We start from the raw sequence: 11,708 nt of genomic DNA on the forward strand, positions 1-11,708 counted from the left end.
CCACCTGCCCTAGTGATGTCAGCGTTGCCTCCTGGTGGCCCCCTGGTGCGGTCTGCTTTCCCCAGGATGCCTCAGGGGACCGGAGCCGCTGGCCATGGCCCGAGTGGGGCCGGGGCTTTCAACATCATTGTCCCAGTCAGGACGCAAGGGGCTCCAGCAGAGCCCTCTCACACTCAGACCACTGTCCTGGCTCAGGCCCCCCTCAACTGGAGTGCTCCAGGGGCCCTCTGCGGGGGTGCTCAGTGTCCTGCTCCCCTGCTGTTGGCAGCTCCCGCTGTAGGGACCGTGATGCCTGCTGCATCCATCGGGGGCACGTGGGCTGGAGAGGGGTACTGGTTCCCAGGCCAGCCCCTTCCAGCTCCCCTTCCAGCAGCCCAGCTGGGTCCGACCGTGGTCCCAGGGAATGACGGGCCACGTCCACATGGGGCTGGTGGGGAGGGCGGCAAGGCCCCCTCCCAGGCCAAGGCCGCGCCAGAGGACTCCTGTAACCCCAGGAGTGTTTACGACAACTTCCGACGCTGGCAGCGCTTCAAGTCCCTGGCCCGCGGGCACCTGCCCCAGAGTCCTGATGCTGAAGCTCTGTCCTGCTTCCTCATGTGAGTGCCCTCCTTGGGGGATGGAGCTAATCCCACCGCTCCCACACGAAGGGGAACGAAGGACGGACGAGGAGGGCAGCCTATTTAGGGGAACTTGGATGAAGGTCACGTGGGCGACGGCCCATGCATTCTCAGCAGTTTAACTAATGTCCCACTCCGGTTCACGACGTACATTCACGAGCCTTAGGTCGACTGATCCCCAACACCCTGTGAGTCCACCAAACTTGGTTTTTAACAGTTACCATAATATGCACAGAAGGTAAAGGCCAGAGTGAGTTTCCGGTGTGACATGAGCCACAACTTGGATTCAGGTCTCTGCCTTCACCCGTGATTCCTCCCCGTGTCCTCTCATGCCCAGCACAGGACCTGAGTGAGGATGGCTTCGGGACGTCACATGGAGGGACTGGGGGGAGAAGGCACAGGCCACAGGAGGAGCCTTACACATGTACCCCCTCACTCTTCTGGAAAATTCTAGCAAGGAGACTGAGGTAGTCAAGCCACACATTGGGACCTGGTTGGGCCCCCATCACTGGGTTTGGATCCTGCGCAGAGTCGCCTTCTTTATCCCTGAATGCCTCCTAGACAGAGAGACAATTCCGCTTCATTCGGAGGGTGGGAAGATTGTCTGACTCATGTCTGATGCACTCAGCAGGGTCTCTGGCATGTGCTGTCCCTCATTATTGTTGTTTTCGTATTATGATGATGATTACTATTACCGTCAACACTAAGAACAGGCAACCTAGAAGAGGACAGTGTTCCCAAAGTCACATGTCCCACCACAGGGAGTGAGGGGACCGTGAGCCCAGGAGCCCAGGACCAGGGGCTGAGGTGATGGGAGGCAGCGACGTCCGTAGCCAGGAGCGTTTGTCTTTCCCTCCCCAACACCTGCCTCCTTCCACCTGCAGGCCCTCGTGTTCCTGGGGCCATCACATGGAGCACGTATCCTAGTCCACGGGACACGGGACATGGCTGCATACCTGCCCCGCTCCCACACTGGCTGCCCTCCACGGGAAGCTGCACACAGTGTATAAATTAAAGGGGCCCCCAAATCCTTGTCCCCAGTGATTTCAGTGTCCCGCACATGCTGAGCAGTCGGAGTTCCCCTTGGACCAAAGTCCCAGGTGCCCTAGGCTGTCCTGAGTCCCTAAATGGAGCCACCGCCCCCAGGCCTTGCCCGGTCAGCTCAGGCACCGGTCTCCTTTGGCTCTGGATCCCTGCACCTGCTCTGCACGCTGAGGGACTCTGACGCTGTGTCCCCAAGGGCTGCCTCTCTAGAGAGTCACCAGGAGCTGATTAAGTGCTCAGTCCTGGGGCCTTGGAACGGCCATTCTAGGCAGTTCTCGGTCAGCTCAGGCTGCCATAACAAAACGCCACAGGACAGGTGCTTTAGACAACAGACTTTCACGTCTCCCAGTTCAGGAAGCGGAAGTCCCAGATGAGGTCCCGGCAGATTCAGTTCCGGGCAAGGACTTTCCGCCTGGCTTTCGATGGCTGTGTCCTCACATCACAGGGAGTTCTGGTGTCTTTTCCTCTTCTCACACTCACAGGGACACAAATCCCATCACGGGGCCTCCCAATTATCTAATCTAAACCTGATGATCCCCAAAGGCTCCACCTCCAAATACCATCACATTGCAAGCTAGGGCCACAACATGTGAATTTTGGGGACACACACATTCAGTCCGTAACACACAATAATACTAAGGCCTCCAAGGGAAGTCAGAGAGGCCAAGCAGTCCCTTGGTGCTGAGGTTGACACATGTTGGTTGTCCTGGAGGCCGAAGAGCCCACACTGGGAGGACAGGCACAGGTGACAGGACAGGTGGGATGTGTGTGATGTGGCGGGGCACGGGTGTGGGCCGGTCAGCTGGGATGGGAGGAGGGCAGGGGCATTGTGACTGACACTGAGGACCTACAGCCCAGTGCTTCGGTCCCTGGCCCGGCTGAAGCCCACCATGAGCCTGGAGGACGGAGTGCGGCGGGCCATGCAGGAATGGCAGGGCACGAGCAATTATGACCGCATGAACTATTACGACATGGCAGCAAAGTGAGTCAGGGATGCAGGGCCTGAGGGGCTGTGGGGCGGGCTGAGGGTGGGTGAAAGGGGGAGGGGCTGGTGCGGTGGGCTCATCGGCAGGGATGCCGTGAGGAGGGGGGTCCGCTAGGTCCGGCCCCTCCCTGGGGCCCTGCCTCCCCCGGGAAGCTCTCCATCCACCTGGGTGCTTGGGCTTCTCTCTCCTACCCACCCCGGAATCTCCGCCCTCCCCTGGCCTCGGGTCAAACCCTGCCCAGATGCTGAAACGGGGATGGGGAAGAGTAACCAGCACAGCCCAGTGGGGGTCGGCTCCAGCTGTGGGGACCCTGCAGGAGGGAAGCTAGTGACTACTGACAAAGTCGGGACCACGTCTCCTCATGAAAAGTGGCCAGAAATAGGTCACCTGCCATCCCAGAATGGGCTGGGGCAGAAGAGCTTGGGCAGGGGAAGCCAGCACCTCACACACCCCCAGACACGTCTCTGGCCTCCCTGCCTTTGCTGCACGGCAATCCACTCCGTGAACACCAATCACCCTCACAGAAAATGCACCCTCTCCTCTCAGCTTAGCTCCCACTTCCTGCAACATCTCCGGGGCCCTTCTCTCCCAGGCTATTGTCAGGGGCTCACAGTACCAGCCCAGGATTCCCGGATCCGGGCAAGGATTCCTCATGTCATTTGCAGTCAGTCACATCCCTGACCTAGCTTCTGGCTGTCAGCTCTTCTGAGAGGCCCTGGGCAGGGATAGGAGGAGCAGGGTCCCCTGAGGGCCGGGCCTGGGTCACACAGGCCTTCATTCAGGAAGACCCCCTGGATGTTTTCTGCCCTGCAGGTGTAGGTGAGCCAGCGTACCCCTGCAACTGTTCCGCAGGTGGGGGAGCAGCCCAGCCCACCCAAAGCCCTTCCTCCCCCATCCCTGGCCAGGCCTCCCTCTCAGCATGGCTATGGCTCTCCCTCTGCCCGCCAGGTTCATGGAATTTGAAGCTGAGGAGGAGATGCAGCTCCGGGTGCTGCAGTGTGTGAAGGGGCCCCAGGGCCTGCCTCCTCCAGCCCCACCAAAGCTTGCTCCTCCAGGGCCACCAGTCCCCAACACTGTGCCTCGGTCAGGTACGGCAAGCATATTCCCACAGGAGCCAATACAAAGGCCTAAGGGGGCCTGCGGAGGCCTTGTGCCCTCATCTTGTCCCTTTCCTGTAAGGGGAGGGGGCGCTTGCTCTTTCAGCGAGAGCAGCCAGTGAGAACCTGGGGCTCCACTGCCCTGGATCAGGAACTAGGTATTGGCCTGGTCCAGTAGTTTCGTAGCTGCTATCGGCCTTGGCTGTCCAGGACCCAATGTACAGTCTTCCCAGGAAGCAGTGCTGGGTGGGGAGACGTCCCAGAATCTTGGTGGCTCCAAAGTCTTTCCAGGTAACTCAGTCTCACATGACCCACCTCGGGTAGTGTATCCTCCCACGGGGCCTGACGTGCAGCCTGGACCCATTTCATGGCCCTCAGTTCCAACCTCCCCCCAGTGTGGCTGGAGGTGGCCGCTACAGCCCAGCCACGCACCTGTCCTCCCTCCTGTCCTAGGGTGTGCTCCCAGGAAGGCTGGCCGCAGGGCACCATCCACTCGCCCGCTGTCATGCAGACCCCAGCAGCTGACCCAGGCCAAGGCACCCAAGGAGATCCCACCAGAAGCTGTCCAGGAGTATGTGGATATCATGGAGGCACTGCTGGGGCCTCATGCAAATTGGGAGGATGAAGATATCGAGGAGCAGCAGGAGCAGGACGGGACTGACCCGGACCCAGGTCTCCTGAGCTACATTAACAAGCTGTGCTCCCAGGAAGACTTCATCACCAAGGTGGGCTGGCTTGGAGCCCTCGTGTGGGGGAGGTTTTCTGGGGAACGGCAGTCCCAGCCCCATGGAATTCAGTTCTATTCATCCCTCAGCTACGGAGCAGTGTGTGTGTGAGAGACAGAGAAAGTCTGTGTGTAGCTGCTAGTGGCCATGAGTTAGAACGACCCTGCTGTGTGGACAGGAGAGACAGGCATTACTTTCTGCTTCTCCTCGAGGTCCCCCTGGCTGCAGTTCACTCCCTGCCAAAGACACTCATGCCCCTTTCCCCCTGCTCCAGGTGGAGGCCATCGTCCACCCCCGATTCCTGGCAGCTTTGCTTTCCCCAGACCCAAACTTGGATCCCTTGGCTCTGACTGAGGTGCTGGAGCAGGAAGAAGGACTCACCCTAGCACAGGTAACACATGGGAGACAGGGACACCAGGGCACCCAGGGGAGAAAGGGCCAGCAGATCTCCTAGGGGAGGGAAGGGCACCAGGCAAACCAGGGGGAACACGTGACCCTGTGCCCCTGAAGCCCACGTGATTTTGTCTAGTCTTACCCTGCTGGGGGTGCATGGCCTCCGGAGGGGAACCGCCTGGGTCAGAGGAGTAGGTGCAGAAGAGCAGGAACGAGAGGACAGAGCCAGGGAGGGAGGGCAGGGGGCGAAGCTGGAAGGAGGCCCAGCAGGGCACAGCACAGTCACAGTCCCTGCCTCTGACACCAAGCCAAGCCTCCTCTCACCTTCGCCACCTCCCGCCCAAATGCAGGGTTCTCCACCATCCTGCCAGCCCCTCCCCACACCTGGGGCAGAGCCAGTGAGTGCCACTTTGCTCCCCCCAGCTGGTGGAAAAGCGCCTCGCGGCCCCGAATGACGCAGGAGGTGTGGGGGCCACCCCAGCTCATGGCGCACCCCAATTGGAGTCACATCCTAAGACTGCAGCTGGCCAAGGAGAAGAGAGCGAAGACCGTGGCCCCCAAGGAGGGGTCATCACAGAAACCTGCCCAGCAGAGGCGGCTTCCCATGACCCTCGACCGCGCAGCCGAGACAACCCCGACCTGCCCAGGCCCAAGGAGCCTGCCCTCTGGCCAGATCATCAGGAGTCACGCAAGCTGAGGGCTGCCCATCTCAGCTCCCCTCCCCAGGGCCACAGACCCTCCTCGCCTGGTCTCCGGGGAGCCTGTCCTGTTATGCCTGCGCAGGGCCCGGCAGTCAGGTCCAGTGAAGTCGAGGAGGACCTCCCCAGCCTGGACTTCCTCCTGACCTTGCAGTACAGCCTGCAGCCCTGGGCGCTGTCCCTGAGCCCCGTCCCTGCTCGGCGTCTGGCTCGACCCTCACGTCCTCAAAAGGGGAGGGGCGACCCATTGGTCTCTGGGAGGAGGAAGAAGCAGCACTGCAGCCAGTAGGGGCCGTGGGCCGGCCTCTCAGGGGTGCCAGTCCCTCTGGACTGGATTTGACCCTCACTGCATCCTGTGGCCCGAGGGATCCCGAGCTCCCATCACCCAGTGCTGACCCAGCTGCTCCTCAGCTACGGGCAGGGTGGGGGAGGCAGGACAGGGGAGAGAGGGTGGGGGGGTCTGGATGGGGAATTGGGGTGGGGGAGGGGGGCCTGTTTGGGGGATGAGGGTGGGGGACAGGCGAGGCACAGGTCCGGGAGGCAGCACGTTGGGGGCGTTGTATGTAATGGGGGTTTGTATACAAGTGTGAATAAAAGTGGTATTGTTGGGAAATGCCCTGGGACTACTGCCTCTGTTCTCACGTCTGTGCCACTAAGTGGAGACAGGCCTGTGAGGAAGGAAGGATCTGGGAGATGCCAGGCTCCAAGGGCCCACCGGTGCCCGACCATCAACTCCGTCTCTAGATTCTGAGATCTGATTCCTCCCCCAGGACCCATGTGGGATCCTTGACTAAAAGGGTGTCGGCCCCCACATGCAGAGCTGTGGTCATGGGGTGGGGGTGTCCCAGCAACAGTGGCAGGTGGGCAAAACCGTCCAGCACCACGGTGGCCTGGCTGTCTGCTAGGGGGAGGAAGGGGCCATGTCTGGGCGTCTCCTGCCCATCCACCCACGGAGCTCGCTGGTTAGCCCCCAGATGCTCCTCTGCACCTTTCCTCCCCTGTCCCACGTCAGCAGCATCCATGTCCCACCCGCCCCTGTGCCTTTGTGAAGTGTGAAGGAAGCTAACTCTTGGTGGCGGGTCAGCTGGCTGCTGCCCCTCCTATTCCCAGGTGGGTCTCCACATTGGAGAAGGCCTCAGAGCTTGGCTAGATTAAGACGGCGTGGTGTGAAGCCGCACACCACGGCCCTCAAGCCCAGAAGCTTCCAGAACATCATGCCATGCAGGTCCTCGTTGGGGGCATCCTCACGGGAGCCCACTACTGTCCCTGCTGTCCAGCTCAGCGCACACATCAGGCGCTGAGGGAAAACGCGGGGATCGAAGGCTGGAGCCCTGGACCCACTCCTCACTAGTTCCCTGACTCTTCCACATTCAGAGCTGTCCTCAGGAGCCCCTCTTAGGTTTTAGGAATGTGGAGCAAGTCGTGTTTGGAGGGGACTTGGCCCATGCCCTAGTACGTGTGGGCACTCAGTCGAGCACAGGCATCATCTCGGTCACACCTCGGGGCTCCTGCTGCTACTCCTGTCCTCGCCACCTGACTGCTGTCTGTCCTGGGGCCCTTTTGTGGTTGAACAGTTCCCAGGAGGAGGCACAACCTCTGCTTCCCCAGCACCGTGCCCTGCCTCAACCTTACAATCTGCCCCTGACCCTGTACAGTGGGGCCAGCTGGAGGGCTGTTACAGTCACAATGTCGTGTCCCCCAAATCCGCATGTTGAAGCCCTAAGCCCCATCGTGATGGTATCTGGGGGTGGTGCCTTTGGGAGGTTGTTGGGGTAAGAGGAGATCAGAGGGTGGAGCCCTAATGACGGGGATTAGCGCCCTTATAAGAAGAGGAGGAGACACCAGAACTCTCTCTTCCCCCTGTGATGACACAGCAGGAAAGGGAAATCAAAACGGAAAACCAACAATTATAACTCTCACCATGGTCCACAGATTCTCAGTAATGAATCTCGGTATTAATTCCATAGTATCTAACTTTCACCTATACTTTGGAGTAGTGTAAAATTCCCCGAACTAGAGGCAGGCTAGGTGTTGTGAGTGGTCATGTTTTCAAATGCAAGTTCAAGTTCTCCTGACTTTGGATTGGACTGAGGAGGAACATGGGCACTCGACAATAGCTAATGCACGCTGCAAGGAGCCAGTTGGCCAAATCCCCATCTCTCTCCCGTAACTGCTTAATAGCCTTTACTTACTATGACGTGGTCTCAAGTGACTCCGGGGGTTCATAAAGGTAAATGAGAAGTAGTCACCCAACCTGGTGTGAGAATACTGCATGCAAATGACAGTCAGGAATCGAGGCTGTCTGGATCACAGCCCTCTGAAACCTCATTCACCGTGGCAACTGCATGATTTTAAATGGAGACAGCAAAGTAACTAGGTCCTACATCCAGAAGTCACAAGATTAGCTCACCGGTGAACCGGCAGTTTGAGAGTGGTGGGAGTTCCAAAGCTCCATAAAGACTTGGTACCTTCTACAGATTTGAGGTCTAGTTTGAAGTCAGGTAGTATAATGCCTCTGGTTTTATTTTATTTTTTTGCTCAGGACTGCTTTGGCTATTGGGGTCTTTTGTTGTTCCATATGAATTTAGGATTGTTTTTTCTATTTCTGTGAAGAATGTCATTGGTATTTTGATGGGGATTGCACCGAATCTGTAGATCACTTTTGGTATTATGGACATTTTCACAACATTAATTCTTCCAATCCATGAACAAGGAATGTCTTTCCACCTCTCTTGGTGTCCTCTTTCTTTCAGCAGAGTTTTGTAGTTCTCATTGTAGAGATCTTTCACCTCTTTGGTTAAATTTATTCCTACGTATTTTATTCTTCTCCGAGTTATTGTAAATGGGCTGGCTTTCTTCTTCTTCTTTTTTTTTATTTTCCGCCTGCTTATTTGTTGTTGCCGTATAAGAATATTCCCAATTTTTATGCATTGATTTTGTATCCCGCACAGTACTGAATTTGTTTAGGAGCTCTAGGAGTTTTTTGGTAGAGGTTATGGATTTTTCTATATGTAGGATCACGTCCAATCCTGTGAAACGTGACGTTTTGATTTTGTCTTTTCCACTGTGGATACCCTTTCTTTCTTTCTCTTGCCTGATTGCTCTGGCTAGTACTTCCAATGCTATGTTAAATAGGAGTGGTGAGAGTGAGCATCCTTCTCTTATTCCTGTTCCTGAAGGAAAAGCTTTCAATTTTTCCCCATTCAGGACAATGTTGGCAGTGTGATTTTCATATATGGCTTTTATTGGGTTGACATATGTTCCTTCTATACCTACTTAGTTAAGGGTCTTTATCATGAAGGGATGATGCTGAATTTTTTTTTTTTTTTTTTTTTTTTTTTTTGGTGACCGGCATTCAGCCAGTGAGTGCACCGGTCAGTCCTATATAGGATCCGAACCCACGGCGGGAGCGTCGCTGCGCTGCCAGCGCAGCACACTACCAAGTGCGCCACGGGCTCGGCCCATGATGCTGAATTTTCTCAAATGCTTTTTCTGCATCTCTTGAGACAATCGTATAGTTTTTATCCTTGCTTTTGTTCATGTGGTGTATCACATTTATTGATATATGTATGTTGAACCATCCTTGCATCCCTGGGATGAAACCCACATGATCACAGTGTATAATCTTTGTGACGTGCTGTTGTATTCTGTTTGCTAATGTCTTGCTGGAGATTTTCGTGTCTATGTTCATCAAGGTTACTGACCTGTAATTTTCTTTTCGGTTGTTGTGTCTTTGTCTGATTTGGGGATCGGGATGATGCTGGCCTCATAGAATTAATTTAGGAGAACGGCCTCTGTTTCAATTTCTTGGAGTAGTCTGAAAAGGATGGTTGTTAATGCTTCTTTAAAACTTTGGTAGAATGCAGCAGTGAAGCCATCTGGTCCTGGGCTTTTCTGTGTTGGGGTACTGTTGATGACTGCATCATTCTCATTGCTTCTTATTGGTCTCTTCGGGTTCTGCATTTCTCCTTGGTTCAGTCTTAGTAGTTTACGGGTCTTCAGAAATCTATCCATTTCCTCCAGGTTTTCAAATTTGTTGGAGTATAGTTGTTCTGAACAATCTCTAATGATTCTTTGTATTTCTGTGGAATCGGTTGCAATGTCTCCCTTTCCATTTCTGATTTTTGTTATTCAGGCCTTCTCTCTTCTTTTCTAAGTAGTCTGGCCAACAGCTTGCGTAGTTTGTTTTTCCCCTGGGGAAAAAAAAAAACATTTTGCTTCATTGATTTTCTGCATCATTCTTTTGGTCTCTACTTGGTTTAGTTCGACTCTGTTCTTAATCATTGCTTTCCATCTACTAGTTTGGTGCTTAGATTGTTCTTGGTTTTCTACTTACTTGAGATTTAATGTTAGATTATTTGAAGTGTTTCCATTCTTTTGACGTAAGCGCTTTTTACCGGCAACTCATCTTTGACAAGGCCACCAAGAATATACACTAGGGAAAGGACGGCACCTTCAATAAATAGTGCTGGGGAAACCGGACATCCATGCGTAGAAAAGTCAAACTAGGCCCATACCTTTCACCATACACAAAATCAACTCGAAATGGATTAAAGACTCAAATATAAGAACTGAAACTAGAAAACTCCTAGATGAAAACACAGGGGACATACTTCAGGATGTAGGACTGGGCAAAGACTTTATGAATAAAACCCCTAAAGCACAAGCAGTAAAAGTAAACATATTGCAATGTATCAAACCATAAAGCTTCTGCACAGCAAAAGAAGGCACACAGACAAGGGGCTAATATCCAGACATATAAGCAACTCAAACAACCCAAGAGCACATAAACAAGTTATTCAATATTAAAATGGGCAGAGACAGTTTTCAAAGAAAGACATGAATTTTCATGGCTTTCCAGCAAAGGGGATCGTAAGCAAGGCCAGTCCACGGGAGTCTGCAGAGGTCGCAGCAACAGACCGTAGCTGAGCGTACAAGGACTGCTTCCTACAGAATGATGTGCATACAGCAACCCAGCCCGCTGGAGGTGCTGAGACAATCCAAACCTATTTCCAGACACTCATTCCCCCTACCTCCCTTACAAACCCTGTATTTATCGGATTCCTTGTTCTGACCTACCTTCGGGAAGTGCAGCCACTCTACAGCAGGGTTGGCTGAGGGGCACAAAAACAGGTTTATTGATAAAGAAATGGAGTGAGTAGAACACCAGGTAGAAGCTTTGTGCTGTGAATCTGAGAAACAATTTGAAACTTGCCTCAGAGGCACACACCCACTGTGCTGCCCCTGTATAATCTGAGGGACCTTCAGAATCCTGCCTACCTGCCAGAACCCTGCACGGCATGTCTCCCCACCCCCACCAGCCCAACTGCCCCCACCCCTCCCCCACTGCAGAATTCTGGAGAGCTACATTCTAAGCCTGTTGACATTTAAAATTGGACCCTGAGCATCTGCAGTTGACAGTTTGCTGTCCGGGTCCTGCGCTAGACTTTTCTCACTGTGGAGACTGCCGTGCCACTGTGGTCAGTCCCCAAGCCTATGGGGATGGCTTCAAAGGGAGGTAAGTCTGCAGGGTCTGGGGTGTGTTATCACACCCCTGTCACCCCTCAAACCCATGGGAGTTCAAATGTGACACTTGCCCTGGGACAGCTGGTTGGGTGGAAACAGAGGAAGAGAGAGCACCGGACTTACCCAAGGACATCTCACCCGGGAGACGGGGGAAGCCACTGGCATCCTGAGGCTGCAGGGGGAAGGGGGCTTCTCACAGGTGGATCCAGATGCCTCAGGAGAAACCTACCGGGTGATGAGAAAGGACACAGCAGTTGTACTGACTCTTTCCAGAAGGGAAACAGGTGACTTATGTTTCTAAGTCAACACAGGTCAACGTGTGTTTGTAGGCAATGGTGGACTGTGTCGTGCTTGTGCCACAGGGGGGCTCAAGAAGAAAGCCTGAGTCCTGCGTCCTTTCTTCAGACACCTGGGGCTTGTGCTATGGTACTGTCCTGAGGGATACAAACCAGAGTATTCCAGATCTTAGAGGAGTAGCGGGGAGAAACGGTCTCAGCCAGAAAACCGTTCAGTGGAACAGTTCTCTCTGACCAAGATTACCGTGAAATATCCCCTCCGTCAGTGAGGCTGGAGGTCGCTCTACCTGCAGCAGTCCAGTCTCGGCTCACGTCTGCCCAGAGAT

At 54.6% G+C, this 11,708-nt stretch overlaps 1 protein-coding gene across 1 annotated transcript; it reads left to right on the forward strand.

Moving 5' to 3' along the window:
* Positions 1 to 7,788, forward strand: LOC134381131 (NUT family member 2G-like; the record flags this gene model as incomplete). Its single annotated transcript, XM_063101175.1, has 7 exons — positions 1 to 596; positions 2,515 to 2,643; positions 3,596 to 3,704; positions 4,260 to 4,469; positions 4,744 to 4,860; positions 5,286 to 5,325; positions 7,742 to 7,788. Coding segments are annotated over 7 exons (1,248 nt in total), but the record flags the coding sequence as incomplete, so codon positions are not given.
* Between the last annotated feature and the right edge of the window lie 3,920 nt (positions 7,789 to 11,708).

Source organism: Cynocephalus volans, chromosome 6, assembly GCF_027409185.1.
Source record: "Cynocephalus volans isolate mCynVol1 chromosome 6, mCynVol1.pri, whole genome shotgun sequence".
Classification (NCBI taxonomy): domain Eukaryota; kingdom Metazoa; phylum Chordata; class Mammalia; order Dermoptera; family Cynocephalidae; genus Cynocephalus; species Cynocephalus volans.